At 54.1% G+C, this 15,887-nt stretch overlaps 1 protein-coding gene across 1 annotated transcript in view; it reads left to right on the top strand.

The window, feature by feature from the left end:
• The window catches only part of MOV10L1 (Mov10 like RISC complex RNA helicase 1), a 64,378-nt gene that overhangs the window by 13,334 nt on the left and 35,157 nt on the right, over positions 1-15,887 (top strand). The window contains exons 4-10 of the mRNA XM_032882739.1: positions 4,386-4,498; positions 5,105-5,292; positions 8,408-8,551; positions 9,242-9,483; positions 9,844-9,973; positions 11,362-11,556; positions 12,724-12,838. Coding sequence (XP_032738630.1) covers positions 4,386-4,498; positions 5,105-5,292; positions 8,408-8,551; positions 9,242-9,483; positions 9,844-9,973; positions 11,362-11,556; positions 12,724-12,838 — 1,127 coding nt within the window. The remainder of the gene's footprint in view (positions 1-4,385; positions 4,499-5,104; positions 5,293-8,407; positions 8,552-9,241; positions 9,484-9,843; positions 9,974-11,361; positions 11,557-12,723; positions 12,839-15,887) is intronic.

Genomic DNA, 15,887 nt, shown 5'->3' with positions numbered 1-15,887 from the left:
GTCAGGATCACAGAGTCCCCTCCGTCTCAGACCGTAAAGGCAGTGGTGGCCATCAGCCCAGTTCTGTGGATGACTCGGCCCACAAATCACACGCGTGGGAATTCTTTTTCTGTTCCTAAGTTTTTGTTTTGGTTTGGTTTTTTTAAGAGAATGCTACCCCCAGTCCCCAGCATGGGGCTTGAGCTCACAACCCCAAAATTAAGAGGTACATACTGTACCCACTGAGCCAGCCAGGTGCCCTCCTGCCTGTTCGTGGGAATTCTTTACATGGGGAGAAGCGCCCAATCCGTTTTACACATGAATATCCAGTTACTCCTTAACCCTTTTGCCCAAGGCTGTTAAAATGGAATTGGGCACTCAGCCTGAAGCAGCTTTCTTGGGCTCTGCGCTGTGGCGTTTGAGGCTGGCCATTCCATTTTGGTGACTGCTGTGCGAATTGTGGATTGTCTTCAGCAGCATCTCTGACCCCTACCCACGAGATGTCAGTGACTGCCATCCTAGCCCCAGTTTTGAGAACCTCGAATGTCTGTGGACGTGGCTGGGAGACAGAATGTCCCTGGGTAGGACTCACCTAAGAGCGGGATCTAGAGTCCCGACTGCGCGACAGACCCACTTCTTTCCTCTTTCTTCGCAGGGCAAGCAGTGGGTAGCCCTGTGACGTCTGCGTATCCACGTAACCGGCGTGACCCGAGCTCCCAGCCCGGGTCACAAGTCAGGTTATTTTTTTCTTGTCAAATTAAACTGGTTTATGGACCCATTTGTGAGATAAAGAACAAGTGCCATGGGTCCTTCCTGAGCCCTTTCACCAGGCCCAGGAACCGGTGCCACCCACAGGACAGGGCGCCGTGCCGTGCGTGGGGCTGGGCCTTCATGACCAGTGCACGTCTTCAGGCCCTGCTCTTCATCTGCCTGCGTCCCTGAGGGCCCGAGATTTTCTCTCTGAAAACCTCGACCCAGCAGCTGGCCCAGCCCTCCGAACACCCTCTCCTGTGGCCGGAATTCTTCAGCCTCTGGTGCCCGTCTGTACCCTCCCTGTTCTGCCTGCCCAGTAGGGACCGCCCAGCCTTGCCCTCTGGCTTTGTGTTGGGATTAGCCTAAGGAGAGCCCCCAGTGACTGGCAGAAGGCAGGGGAGAAAGTAGGATCACACCCCCACCTCGTGTTCTGACAGTGGCTCTCTCCTCTCCCATGGCCGGAGTCATAGCCGGGGTGATCACGTCACTTCGTGTCCACACTGAGAAGTGGGAAGGGGTGTGGAAAGGAATTAAATCATTTTTTGGATACTTGCATATTGATGAGCAGACGGATTTTACTACACTGGCGGACCTTTCAAGTAGCATTATTCAGAAACTGCAGAAGTTTCTTTAGAAGAAGAATACTTGGGCCTATTAAAATCACTTAATATTATTCAGTCGTTATATTCTTGACACATAATAACGTTGTAATTTTTCACCATTTCTAACACCAAGTCACTAATATTAAAAACATACACTGGGCGCGTAGGTGGCTCAGTTGGTTAAGCGTCTGACTCTTGACTTCAGCTCAGTTCATGATCTCAGGGTCGTGAGATCCAGCCCCCTTAACTGGGCTCCACACTTGGCTCAGTGGAAGTCTGGTTGAGATCGTCTCTCTCCCTTTCCCTCTGCTCCCAAGTCCCCGCCCCACCATGTGCACACATTCTCTCACTCTCTCTCAGACCAGTACATAAAATCTTAATATTTAGGGGCGCCTGGGTGGCTCAGTGGGTTAAAGCCTCTGCCTTCGGCTCAGGTCATGGTCTCAGGGTCCTGGGATCGAGCCCCGCATCAGGCTCTCTGCTCACCAGGGATCCTGCTTCCTCCTCTCTCTCTGCTTGCCTCTGCCTACTTGTGATCTCTCTCTCTGTCAAATAAATAAATAAAATGTTAAAAAAAAAATCTTAATATTAAAAAATTAATAAAATTAGAAACATAAATTTTTTAGTATCTAATTTCATTTTTTTATTCAGTGGTTTGGAATCTTCAAATTGCATTTTATGGTTGCATAAATTGCATTTTCAAGTTGATAAACTTGAACCTGAAGCCTTTGACTGGTTCTCCCTATAGGCTAAAACACTTTTAATTGAGAAAATATTAGTAAGCTCAGAGCAAATTCTACAAAATCCTTAAGTCTGGTATTTTTCTTTTTTTCTTTTTTTAAAAATTTATTTATTTGACAGGGAGAGAGGGAACACAAGCAGGGGGAGTGGGAGAAGAAGAAGCGGGCTCCCGCCGAGCAGGGAACCCGATGCCAGGACCCTGAGCCGAAGGCAGACGCTCAACGACTGAGCCACCCAGGCGCCCCAAGTCTGGTATTTTTCTATTGAGACTTGTTGACTGTGTCAGCCCAGATATTTTTTTACAGGGCCTGTTTGTTTGCCTCTATGAGTGCAAAGGTGAGCTAATGCTCTCATAAATTAAAACTCATCAAATGAGTTGTCTCTAAGATTTTTTTTGAGTGTCAAATCAAATGCGGATGCTGTAAATTGGTACGTCTTGTCCATTTCCACATCCCATGACAGAGTATCTGTTTACCCAGTTAAACATCAGAGCTTTTTTGGAAGCCTTGGTACAGGCCGGGATAGTGTGGAATCCCATCGTACGACTTCAGCTTTACGCCGCAGGTGCCAGGCAGGCTCTGGGGGCCTCGTGGCTTCGTTCCCTCTGCTGCTTTGGTAGAAAGGAGTGTCACTGTCTTCTGTTTACAAGCTGTATTTTCAATAACTGTAATTTATTTTCTTTTTTAAAGATTTTATTTCTTTGAGAGAGAGGTGCAGAGGCAGAGGAAGAAACAGGCTCCCCACTAAGCAGGAAGCCCAACTCGGGGCTCAGTCCCAGGACCCCGAGATCATGACCTAAGCTGAAGGCAGATGCTTAACCAGCTGAGCCGCCCAGACGTCCCTGATTCCATGATTCTGATGGGGGAAAAAAATCACACTGTTATTTGAATTTGTTTTGCTGGTTTTTTTCTCTTCAAGATAACTGTTTATAAAACTAGCACGTTGCTTCCTTTTTCACGTGTTTCTGAAGAGATTTGGAATAAAAAATTAGTGGAATTATGTTAAATATTTGATAAATAAAGTCTTGATTTTTAAGTCAACATATAAGTATGTCCTAACCTGTAAAATTGTGCTTCCGGGCCTGTCCTCTTAAAATGCCACCTTGCCCGGAAGCCGACGGTTCTAGCAGGTTTCTCTTCTGGTTCCACGCCATCAGTGGTACCCCTGTGGCCCTCGTGCTGATCGGTACCTGTCAGGAGATGTTTGGGCTCTCGGGTGTTTATCACCAGCTTTCTCGAGAAACAAATTCAGTTTTAAATTGTGCACTTTCGGTTTTTGTTTGTGTATTTTTTAATTTTTACTTTTTTAGAGAGAGTGCACATGTACAGTGGGGAGGGGCAGAGGGAAAGGGAGACTCCCGGGCAGACTCCCCGCTGAGCACAGAGCCTTGCACGGAGGCTCCACCCCACAACCCTGAGACTGTGACCTGAGCCGAGATCCAGAGTCAGACACTTCCCTGCTGGAGCCACTTGGGTGTCCCTGTGCTTCTATCCCTTGAACTGACGGCTGTGAAAAGTACTGCAAAAGCTGTTTGTAGCTTCACACCGTGCACCAGAACAGACCCTCTCAGACGGTGCTTCCTGTGTCATGGACGGACAGACGGTTAAGCCACGGCATGTCCTTGAGCCTGCAGTTGCCCAGCGTTCCTGCCCGCCAGCCAGTGGCAGCCTAGGGCACCTTGCCTCCTGCAGGCCGCAGCACAGCTGCCTGGCCACCCCCCGACACCCCAGGATCTGGCAGGGGCACTGAGTGCTCCCCACCCCCACCGCCGGAGCTGGCATAGACACCCCAACTCTCCGGTCTGAGCGCACAGCCCTTTGTCACCTGCAGGGTGGGGTGGGGGGCGCTCACACTGCTTCTGGGAAGAGCTGACAGAGCGCAGTGGCCCGTGTTAGAGAGACTGTTGGCCACCTTGAGCCGCACTCCCTAGAGGCTGGGGGTGGAAGAGATGTGCTATTGAGCCTATTTTGTTGCAATTAGGAATAACGCATAGGAAAAACATGGGGAATATTGGAAACCACACGGGATCCCGAAACTGCACAAACCAGGTGTTTGACCATGTAAGCCACAAACCTCTCTGGGCTCCCTGCCTTTGCCCTCGTAGGCTGGAGAGGGTAAGACGGCAGAAAGGCAAGTCTGTAGCATCCACTGCTCCAATTAATTGGGGAAACCCAGAAGAGAAACTAAGGTTGAAAACGGGTTTCTTGGGTAGAAGAGAAATGGTTTCAGTGTATCGTAACCTCAGAATGACTTGTATACTTTGGTATAACGAACATTACCAAGTAAGCACCATGGTTTCCCTGCTTGGAGGTTTCCAGCCCTGCAAGGGAGACTGGGTGGAGGCGGAGTACTGGATCCGGCCGGGCACGTGGAACAGCGAGGCCATCTCCGTGAAGCCGCTGAGGTACAAGCGCGTGGACAGGGTAGGTGCCAGCCCTCGCCTGTCCTTGCCTTCCTGTCTTTTCCGGCCCAGGCTTCTCCTGGGTGCATCGGGAAGTCAAGCTGTTTCCTTGCTGAGAATGCGGATTTCCTTAAGGAGATCACTGGAGATCACCTGCCATGCTCCTACGATGAAACTCTGTTTCTGTAGTTTACGCAGAAGGTCCACGCATTCTACTTGCTGGGAGCGAGACGGTGGGTGAAGGACTGGAGCTTGCCCGTAGAGGCCGGCATGCTCTGGCACTGGACACGAGTTTTCAGGGGTGCAGGTGACCGCGTGTGCTGGGCTGGGGCGGAGACACGGGGAGTGAGCACCGGCCACCCAACACACTCTGACTGCATAACCTCAGCCTTGGCTCTGAGGCCCTCACACATTCATGAAATCTTCAGGGCTTTGCTCCTCCAGGACCAGGGTCCCCACTCCCCCCAGAGGCTGGACTTTGTCTGCAATGGGGCCCAGGTGAGGTGTTGCCAAACAGCTCACCAGGTGTGTGTTTCTGGTTCTGGAGGCCAGCCCGAGACGGGCTGGTTTGGAGAGGCAGGCCTGGTGTGGCACACGTTCCCACGGTCATGAATTACTGTGTTCGCAGGTCTGCATTTCTAGCCTCTGCGGTAGAAACGGGGTGATAGATGACAGCATCTTTTTCACCTTGGACTCTCTGAAACTTGCTGAGGGATACGTGCCTCGAAGACATGACATCGTCAGTGCCGTGGTGGTGGAGAGCAGCCAGTCATGCTATGTCTGGAGAGCCCTGTGCATGACCCCCGTGAAAAGACGGTAACGAGGAAACAGCTTTCTTCTTTGGGGAGGCCCAGTTGAAGTGTATTTTAAGAGTTGCTTTAATAAGCCCAGGTAATAGCCTGTCCAAATCCTGAGCTGTGTGGTTAAAGGGGGAATGTATCTTCTGGAAGGTTTTCAGCGGTCTCTGTGGTGGGTTAAAGTTGAGGTTAACAGTTCCTTCTTAATCCTTAATCTCGCATCGGCAATGTTCACATTTTGGTGGTTTTATAGCTTTTGTTCTTCTTTCACATGTTGGTACTTTTTAGAACATGTTGGACATAGTAGGTTCTTAATTTTTTTAAAGATTTATTTATTCATTTGTGGGGGCAGAGGGAGAAGGAAGGAGTCCCAAGAAGAGACCACACAGAGCGCAGAGCCTGATGCAAGGCTCAGTCTCGTGACCCTGAGATCAGGACCTGAGCCAAAACCAAGAGTCAGATGTTTAATGGACTGAGCCACCCGGGGGCCCCTTAGAATTACTGAATCTCTCGTATCTGTGTTCGTTCTATGCCCCTTGTCCCACATGATTATGAAGCACTGCGAGGCCCTCTCCGAGCCTTCAGTGTAATGGCTGCCGTGTCCTGCCTCCTGCTCCCTTTCTTTGGCTGTTTTTCCTCCCTAGCACTCACCTCCAGTGAGCTTACTGTACGTTCTCCTTAGTTATTCCCTGTATCAGCGGACCTCCTAGAGTGCAGGTTCTGTGCAGGAAGGAGTTCGCGTCCTCTTTCCTGCTACACGTTGAGTACTTGCCTCCATGCCTTTCTTTGGGCACCTCGGGGTGTGCGCGTGGGATCTGTCGGGGGCAGTGCAGTGGGGAGCGCCATTGGTTTACGGACAGGGAGACTCTAGAAGATGGACCACCTGGCTCAAGGCTGTGGAGGTGTGTGGGTGGGGAGCCGTGCCCCTCTCCTGTCCAGCAGACGCTGTCGTCCTTGGCCACTCAGTGCCTAGTTGCCCTGCCCCCCCACAGGACCCTGCTCCGCTGTTGGAGGATGACTGGCCCATCTGTGGGGTGGTAAAGCCAGACACATTGCCCTTACGTCCTCTCGTCACCCATGAGGGCCTGGCGGGCACAGGAGGTCTGCTTTTAGCTCCATGGAAAGGACTCAGTGGTGTAAGCATGAGACACGACAGGAACCCATTGCCCAGAGTCCGTGCCAGATGAGTAGTGTGTCTCCTCCCTGTGTGCGAATGAGGCTCTCGGGCTTCCCCACTGGTTCTGTCCTCATCTTGGTAGTGAGCAGCCAGGAGCCCTGGGGCAGAAACTGGGAGGCCCGCTTCCCACATTAGGCATCATAGCCACTTGGAGGCAAATGCCCAGTTTAAGGAAACACCTGTGCCATAAAAATATGTGTTTCCTTGACTCTTCTTTTGAGGCCAGAAGTGCTTGAAAAATGACACTGCAGTTACTTGGGCTCCTGACTGCACGGGTACAGGAGGATGGCGGCCAGTCCTGCCCCTCACCGACCGTCAGAGAGAAAGCAGTTGCCGTCTCGGGCTTCAGGGCCAGGTGTGTTCGTTGGACTGACTTACCATTTGTCTCCAGTTCTAGATCCTTATTGTCTAGTCTGTTGCAGTTTCATGTAAGCACTTTTTAGCCCGCTGCGTGGCATTTCAGCGTGTACGGTTTTGGAGAGGAGTGGTGGCTTAGAGCGTCAGCTGAATGGGTGGGGGCACAACAGAAGGGTTCCCTGGCTGTGGGTGGTCAGTGTCTGGGGAGCCTTCTCAGGTGGCCCCTGGGCTGATGTAGGTCTGGGGGGGCGCTGGCTGTCCGTGGGGAGGGGTCACTCTCTGGCCCCAGCACTGCATGAAGTTTCTCCCTTGACTGTCTCCGTAGTCATCTTCACAGGCAAGGGAAGTTTTTCCACCTGCATCCCTGGACGCTGGCTGTGAACCAAGCCCAAACCCTGTGATTTCAGAATTCCCTCGTAACCTCCTAGTCAGCGCAGGGGATTAGAAGGCGAGTGGTCGGCGAAGGGAATGTGCTGGGTCCGGGGAGCTCCCAGCCTGTGTGCAGGCCCTGCGCCAGCCCCGGGGGCACTGCCACGCTTCTGCCCTGGGAGAGCCCATGTGCTGTCACCTCACTCAGGCTTCCGGACCCCTGAGGGGAGGCTCCTGGCAGCGGCGTGGGGCAGTGAGGCTCTGTGTGGGTTCTGTCCACGGGCTGGTCCCGAGGCCCCGGCGTCAGCCCTGTGTGTACGCTCCTCTCGGACCCGCTGTGTGGGTGCCCAGTTGAGTGTTGCAAAAGGCACCAGTTACTGAGCGCAAAGCGGAGCTCCCACTCTCCTCCTGATACGCCCCCCTGTGTTTGCTGGGTGGCTGGAGCCGGAGACCTTCCAGTCGTTCCCGACCCTCCTGTGCTCGTACTTCTTGGTCCTCCGTTCGCGGCTGTCCCAGCGTTCAGACTCTGCTTCCGCGGCGGCCGGGTCTGGGCTGAGGGCGACGCGAGGCCGTGTGAGCTGTGGGAGGTGTGAGGGGTTGGCTGCTGCTGTCCGCACGCGTGCACCGTGGACGGGAAGAGAAAGGAAGGGTTGGGGTGACATGGCAGGGAGGAATGTGTGGACGGGAGTTTGAGGGCCAGGAGCTGGCCGAGGAGGGGTGCCAGTGTGGTCGAGAATGTCACTGAGGGTGTGGCCGGGGCCCCACCGTCTAGACGAGCACTGTGGGAGCGCAGTGAGAAGAAGGAAGCCGCCTGCTTCCCACCGTCGTGCACTGAATGCGGGGGATCGGGGTCCATGAAGGGAGGGTGCCTCCCCTCACCCCTCCTGGCGGCCTGAAGGGAAGAGGATCGAACACTTTCTCCCCCAGCATGTTCCCAGAATCAGGAACTCCTTCAAGATATTACCACTGTGTCGCTTCCCTTTATCTAGACCTTTGAGAATTTGTAATTTTCTTCTTCAAGGTGTTTTGCTGTCATTCTCCAAAATTCTTTGTAGGAACTCTGTATGTGGTTTGTGGCCATACGTCCCCGGGGGATGGACAGTCCGTCCCTCATGTCGCTGCTGGCCCGGTGCTGGGGTGCGGCGCGTCTGAAAGGAATGTGGCTGGGAGGCGGTAGTGGAGCTTCTGGGTGTCTGCTCCCGTGATGCTGTTCTTGGGGTGCTCTCTGCAGGGACCCTGCTGCCTTTGAAGAGGCTGCCGATGAGTTCTGTGGAGCTCTTTTACTGAAGAACAAAGGTGGCATTGAAGTCACAAGGATGACAAATTTTGGAACATTAAAGGAAGGAGAAAGTAAAAATCTGGTGATCTGGATAGAGTAAGTCTGTCACTTAAATAAAGTCACGTCGGGGCCCCTGGGTGGCTCAGTGGGTTGAAGCCTCTGCCTTCGGCTCAGGTCATGATCTCAGGGTCCTGGGATTGAGCCCCACGTCGGGCTCTCTGCTCAGCGGGGAGCCTGCTTCCTCCTCTCTCTCTGCCTGCCTCTCTGCCTACTTGTGATCTCTGTCTGTCAAATAAATAAAATCTTTTTAAAAAAATAAAGTCACGTTAACGAGTTTTAAATTGTGATTTAAGAATTTCAAAAAAAAAAAAAGGGGGCGCCTGGGTTGCTCAGTGGGTTAAGCCTCTGCCTTCGGCTCAGGTCATGATCCCAGAGTCCTGGGATCGAGCCCTGCATCCGGTTCTTTGCTCAGCGGGGAGCCTGCTTCCTCCTCTCTCTCTCTGCCTACTTGCCTACTACTGTCTGTCAAATAAATAAAATATTTAAAAAAAAAAAAGAATTTAAAAAAAAAAAGGAATTTCTGTAGAGCCAACTTCATTTTGGCTGTTTATTTTTTCCTTCATGGAGATCTCTCAGAAGTTTTTCACCCTAAAATACTCTTTTTACTTCTATTCATAAAGCTATTTGCAGTCACTTTTCGCCAGAGTGAATTATGTGTTTTATGGCAGCTGACTATTTTAGCTTCAGGAATCTTGTCTGTACTCATGGCTCATTTTCTTTTTCCAGGAACAAAGGAGATACTCCTCAAAACTTAGTCAGCTGTAAACTGGCCGGCTGGGATAAAACTAAACAATTCAGGTTTCAAACACTGGAGAAAACCCAGAAGTGCCCAGTAGGGTCTCTTGTTCCCATTCCCAGGAAGGAGAAGAATTTTTCAGATGAAAATACTGACTCACTAGAGAGCTACCAAAAAAACACAACCTGTCAAGCGCCAGAGAGCGGTGTGAACAGCAGAGACGTCTCCCCAGGTAGATGGTTCTCCTGCCGCTGTGTCCGGTCAGCCAGCCGTAGGCCCGTGGGCTCTGCGCGACAGGGTGCTGCTGCTCCCTGGGCTCCGGCCTGGTACGGTACTTGCTGTGCTCTTTTGGTTCTGGGCTCCTGCCTGTAGGACCGAGCAGAAGACAGACATAGCTCGGCTGAGACCCCTTAGATGTGCTGCTTCCTGCGAGTGGTTCCAGACTCGGGAAGGGCTGGCCGCTGTCCACTGATGTTTTTGTCACCTACTGTCTGGCATTCTGTGTGTCTGCATGCATTTCCACTAGCCTGCCACCACTGTCCGAGACTGCCTCGCTTCTGATCTAATTCTGGATTTAAATTCCATCTCCCAGACGACTGTGCTTGTGAAGAAGATGGGGACAAAGAAGAGAGGAGGCGGGGGAAGCAGATGACAGAGCTGGAGCCAGAAGGGCTCATCCCTCCCGGTGCAAGAGCCCCGGTTGTGATCGCATGCGAAGCGGGGTATGTGGCTGGAGGGCTGGGAGTGGGTTCTCTTTGGGGACATTTTTGCATTTGGGTCTTTAGGTGTCGTGGGTGATACTCTACATTGGAGGTTATAAAAGTATTCCTAACTATTCTGACGAGAAAAATAAAAAAGAAGGAAAAGCACTGGTGGAGAAAATGGTTTGAGTGAGTTTACTGACCAGAGCGTGGCCTCCCCCGGCCTGATAACCTGCACGCCCCCCGCCCCGCTCACCCCAGTTTCTGACCCTCAGTCCTGTCAATCCATCCACTCTCAGCCCCTTGGCCACGGGTCCTCCCCTCCCCTCCAGTGCCCTCAGCTGAGGCCTTCCTGCCCCTCATCTCCAGCTGGGCAGCTGGCCAGGTCCAAGCTCCAGGGACAAGGGTTTGAGGCCTCCCTTTCTGGGAGGCCTGTGTATAATCCAGTCCACCCCCCAGTCCCTCGTCTGGGCAGCGGGCTGCTTGCTTTCTGGCAGCACTCTACAGCTCTCCGCAGTTGCTAATTTTTTTTTTAAAGATTTTTATTTATTTATTTGATAGAGATCACAAGTAGGCAGAGAGGCAGGCAGAGAGAGAGGAAGGGAAGCAGGCTCCCCGCTGAGCAGAGAGCCCGATGCGGGGCTCGATCCCAGGACCCTGTGATCATGACCTGAGCCGAAGGTGGAGGCTTAACCCACTGAGCCACCCAGGCGCCCCCACAGTTGCTAATTCTTAGTCTTTTTAAAAACCTGACTCTGGGCACCGAGCTGGCTCAGGCCGTGAAGCGTCGGGAGTCTGCTTCTCCCTCTCCCTTTGCCCCTCACCCCTGCTCCATGCTCTCTCACTCTCTCCCTCTGTCTCAAATAAAATAGATTTTTTTTTAATGTGGCTCTGATTAAACCACCACCTTGCTTCAAGCCCACCGCCATCACGGCTGGGGCAGCCATTCCCACAAACAGCCCTTTAGTCAGAGCTGTGCGGTGCCGCCTCTTTAAATGACCTTTTAGACATGACAGGCAGAAGTCGCTGGAAGGCAGCAGGTGAGCACCAAGTGTGGTGCCTCCAGGAGAGCCTGCCTTGGAGCAGCAGTAGGAAATTGGGCAGAAAATAAAGCAAAAGCTGTTTATTTTTGGTAAATTACACAATTCTGATTGAAACTTGAGAACACTGACAGTGTCTCCCCTATTGCTCTAAGTTTGGGGACCACAGAGTAGTTTCAGTGGCTGACGTTATTGTGGGAAGACGCCTGGTTTAGCAAGTTCGTGTTCTCCTCTGACGGAAATTACCCAAAGCTAAGGGGGACCGTGGTTTTGTAGCCGACTTTCCGTACACGTGCGCAGAGCAGTTCACCGGGTCTGCGTGCCTTCCTGGCAAGTCCGTCTGAATCTGAATCTTCTCGTTTTTCCAAGCGACCCCGGCCGCTGCCGGGAGCTCCTCCTGCTCTGCTTCTCCCGCTTCGTCATCGGCCGGTTCCTCGAGGTGACCGTCGTGAGCCAGGAGGAGTCGCTTATACCCGTCCGAGAGCCGTTTTCGTGGAAGAAGTCGAGAAGTGCCACCGCGCTCACACCCACAAAAACTACAGTCGTGGTGACCACACAGAAAAGGTGCCGTGAGCGGAAGAGCCGTGCAAATCGAGTGTGCGCGGTGTGAGAGCCGTGCGGGCCCCGCTTGCTGCAGCGGCCCGCGTCCTGGCGTGACGCCGGGGGCGGGGGGACGCCTCTTCCTCTCGTCACTCTCGGGGAGCTGGGGACGGGTGTTTCCTACGATCCGGTCTCTGAGGAGGGCCCCGCAGTGTGTGTCCCCTTCGTCGTGTTCGTGTTCCTAATTAAGAGCTGGCTCTCGCTTGCCGAATGCCTCTGCTTCCACACGTACTTGACGTGTGTGCTTTGGCGGAGCCCTTGCCACAGACCCGCGTCACGGGTGGCAGGTGTCGGGCCTCCCCGGTGCTGCTTGTGGCGGCTCTGAAGGCCTTTCAGCCACAGAACTTGTCTCTAAGCAACCTTCCCGTCCGGAGCTGAGCCACAGCGATATCCAAGGGAGGTGACTGTGGGGTAAGGGGGTCAGAGCTGCGTGTCCCCCACCCACTGCACTCAGGCAGGAGCTGGACGCAGGGTTGGAATAGGGAGCAGTGCCTTTCTTCAGCGCGTGCGGGTGCGCGTAATCAGGAGGTCGCTGGGCCTCCCAGTGACGTGTCGCCGCCCTCCCACCGTCTCTCTTCCTGCTGTTTGCTTGCCAGTCGCTTCTCGCGCTGCCTTAGGCCTGTCCGCAGCACGACTTGTGTTCGTCCTGATGGTGGCTGACTTCAGTGACTCCTCCCCACACAGCTTTCTGGGGAAAGACAGAAGCTCGAGGGGGATCCCCAGTTTCCCCGAACTCCAGGCCGAAAAGCAGGACCCAGAGGGGGCAGCCTTTGCGGAACGTGTTGTGGCATTCCCGCCGCAGTGTTCTGGGGCTCCAGGCTCCCAGCCGCTGTGAGAGCGCAGCCGGGGCTCAGGACCTGTGCTCTCCGTCCTGGCTCAGAGGGATGCTTGGGCGCGGTGGCCCTGCTCCCCTCTGCTGCAGGACACGAGAGGGCTCTGTGGGAGCTGCTATGCGGGAAGGATCCCAAAGCGCCTGAAGTAAGTTTGCAAACTCCAGACTCACGCCAGCTCACACTTATTTTTGGTTCTCGAAGGACCTTGAGTCTTTCCAAAGCCGAGAAGGATGCCTGAGTGTGAATGGCTTGTCTGAGACGCGGGGTGATGAACTCTGACTTGGGCTTTTTCTTTTAGGAACTCAAGGCGACAACTTCCCAGTTTCCTTCCGCAGTACCCGGTACCAGACAGACTTAGGAAGTGTGTGGAGCAAAAAATCGACATTCTGACTTTCCAGCCGTTGCTCGCAGAGGTAGGAAACGCATCTGATACGAAGTCTTTTCTGCCGCATTTGAGTGTCTCCCAACAAACTCGGGATGAACGCTGCTCGGGTTCAGACCTCAGTGTGTCATCACTGCAGGCAGTTGGGAACACCGGGGTAATGAGGGTAGGGATCGTTGCTGTTGACACCGCCCGTGGGGATGCCCACTGCCACCCGCGCAGCCAGGCCAGCGGCCTGCTCTCAACGGCTTTCCACACGGGATAAAACTGAGCCACCGAGAAGGCAGGACGTATGCGGGAAGCCCTGCAGCTCCACAGGCCGGTGGCTGGGGCGAGGGCAAGCACATCAGGTCTCACGTGGGCTGCCTGTGCCTGGAGCGCCCTCCCATCACCCACTCCGTGCGGCAGTGGGGCTGCTTTGTGCGCGAGCCCGTCGGTGGGCTCATGGGAGGGAGCTTGTCCAGCCCGTCTGCTGTTTCGGGTGGTGCTGATGCCAGACAAGGGGTGAGGCCCTGGCAGGGGAGAAGTGGCACGGAGAGGAGCCGAGGGTCGACAGAGCACATGCCTGTGTGCACGTGGACACCAGGTCCAGGAGCAAGGGAAGTGTCTCATCTGCTGTCAGAGGGGAGAGTGCGGCCCTCCGAGCAGGAGGGCACTCCCCACAGAGCGTGGGGGTCCGTCGGCTGAAGAGCAGATGAGCAGCGCCCCGGTGATGAGAGAAGAGACCAGACAGCAGCTGGGGCGAGACGTGGTCAGAGCTTGGTCGAGGATGAGCCAGCCTGGAGCCTGTTTGTGGGCTGAGGGCGTGAGGCAGGAAAGAGCAGACGGAGATAGGGTGGTCTGCAGAGGAGAGAAGGCTTAGGAGGGAGCTGGGGCCCTGGGGAGGGGCTGTCTCTGAACAGGAGGAGATGCTAGAGGGAGCAGTGAGGCCCCCCTGTCTGCCCCGCTCTGGGCCCCTAGCTGGGCAGGCAGGAGAGGCTCCCACAAAGCTGCAGTGCAGTTGGGCAGGAGATGGCCCCTCCCCAAGGACTTGCTGGCGTTCTGGAAGAGGGAGGGAGATGGCACATCCAGCGAGGGGCGCGCTGAGACGCAGAGGTGGGAGGCGGCTGCTGCCCTGGCCACGTGGCACGAGCAGCATGCAGAGTGGGGCTGGGGCAGGCCGCAAACAGAAGCGGGGAAGCTTGTCGGGAAGGTACTGCGCTGTTTGTGGCGAGTCCCACACCTGAACCAGCTTCTGTGGCAGCAGGCGGGCCTTAGAAATGGGGGGTCCTGAGACGCCTGGGTGGCTCGGTGGGTTGAGCCGCTGCCTTCGGCTCAGGTCGTGATCCTAGGGTCCTGGGATCGAGTCCCACATCGGCTCCTTGCTCAGCGGGGATCCTCCTTCTCTCTCTGCCTCTGCCTGCCTCTCTGCCCGCTTGTGTTCTCCCTCTCTCACACACACACAAATAAATAAATAAAATCTTTAAAAAAGAAAAAAGAAATGGGGGTCCCCAGAGGCCAGGTGACTGTTGCTGGTGCAGACGCAGCCGTTAGGAGTGTCGTGTGAGTCTGTGTTTCCCCAACTCCGCTTCCCCTGAGCCTGGCACTGGGAAGGGACCTTCCTCATGCAGGCAGAAGGAAGGTGCGCGCTCCTGCTGGACAGTGGGAGTAAAACTGCCAGGCGCTGCGGTGAACAGGACCCTGTGGCCGCTGGCTCCACAGCTCCCCTGCTGGCGTGGTTTGTTGGTTTGTTTAATCCCGTCCCTGCCCACGAGGGTGCCCGGCTCGAAGCGCCTTCTCGTCATCAGCTTCACTGAGGCGGGACAGACGGGCAGCGGCCTGCGCCCATGGCCGGAGCACACTCCGAGGTGTGCGCTGTGACCCCTGCACAGTCAGGAGGAGTTTATCTCCCCCCACTGCCCTGAGTGAGCCCTCCCTTCCCCCGGCCTGTCCCTAGGCCTCCCGTGGATGGCTTTCTGCCACCAGAGTTTGGTTCCCTCTTTGGCGATCTGTGTAAATAGATGCAGCTGGGGAACGGGGTCTTCAGTCCTCTTCAGCCGGAAGGGCGTTTAGACGAGGAGCCACATGTGGAGAGCGGTGTTGGGCTAGCTCGGGTGTGCAGCGCCGCGGTCCGGGGCTGAGACCCCCCGCCCTGTGGCAGCTTCCGGTTCTCTTTGCTTGGACTTTGTGCTAATGCATCAGTTTGGCTTCTACATGTATTTTGAACTCTATGCTGCATTTTACCATTTTTGCTTTACATCTGTGCGATCAGTTATCTCTTAAATGTGTTTTTAAGGCACAGTCTTGTATGACACCACGTCGTCCACACCCTCTGCACTCCTTGCCATGGGCCCCGACGCCCGGGGGCTTCTGCCGAGCATGGGAGCCTCTGTGGCGCTCGTCTGCCAGGAATCGGTCCTTGCGGCTCCTGTGGGGGCGGAGGTATTTGACCTCCGTTTTTGAAAGCTATTTTTGCTGGGTCTTGAATTTTGGGCTGGAATTTTCAAAACTGCCATTCTGCTGTCTCCTGGCTCACTGTGTTTTCCATGAAACGTCAGCTTTCCTTTCAGGTTTTGTTCTTCTACATATAACGTGGGTTTTTTTTTTTTTTTCCCTAACACAGGGCCCTGCTCACCACCGCCCCAGTCAGAGTCTAAGTTTTTCTCTTTATTACTGTTTTTATAAAAATTTAATTTACAATTTGCCTTTAGTGTAGTTTTCTTCTAATTTCTTGGCTTGGGGTGCTCTGAGCTTCTTGGATATGTGAGCTTATAGTTTTCCTCAAATTTGGGTAATTTCTGGGGCACCTGGGTGGCTCAGTGGCTTAAAGCCTCTGTCTTCCACTAAGGTCATGATCCCAGAGTCCTGGGATCAAGCCCCACATCGGGCTCTCTGCTCAGCAGGGAGCCTGTTTCCCTTCCTCTCTCTCTGCCTGCCTCTGCCTACTTGGAATATCTGTCAAATAAATAAATAAAATCTTTTTTTTTTTTAAGTGGGTAATTTCTGGCCATTCTGTCTTCAGAGGCTCTTTCTGCTGAACCCCTTTTTCAGATACCCATTGCCTGTGCACTGGCCCTACGTTGGCCCCATTGGAGCTGCCC

This window comes from Lontra canadensis, unplaced genomic scaffold, assembly GCF_010015895.1.
Source record: "Lontra canadensis isolate GAN:19392208 unplaced genomic scaffold, GSC_riverotter_1.0 scaffold84, whole genome shotgun sequence".
Classification (NCBI taxonomy): Eukaryota; Metazoa; Chordata; class Mammalia; order Carnivora; family Mustelidae; genus Lontra; species Lontra canadensis.
Note: the sequence above shows the minus strand (reverse complement) of the source record. Positions and strands in the feature narration are given on the sequence as shown.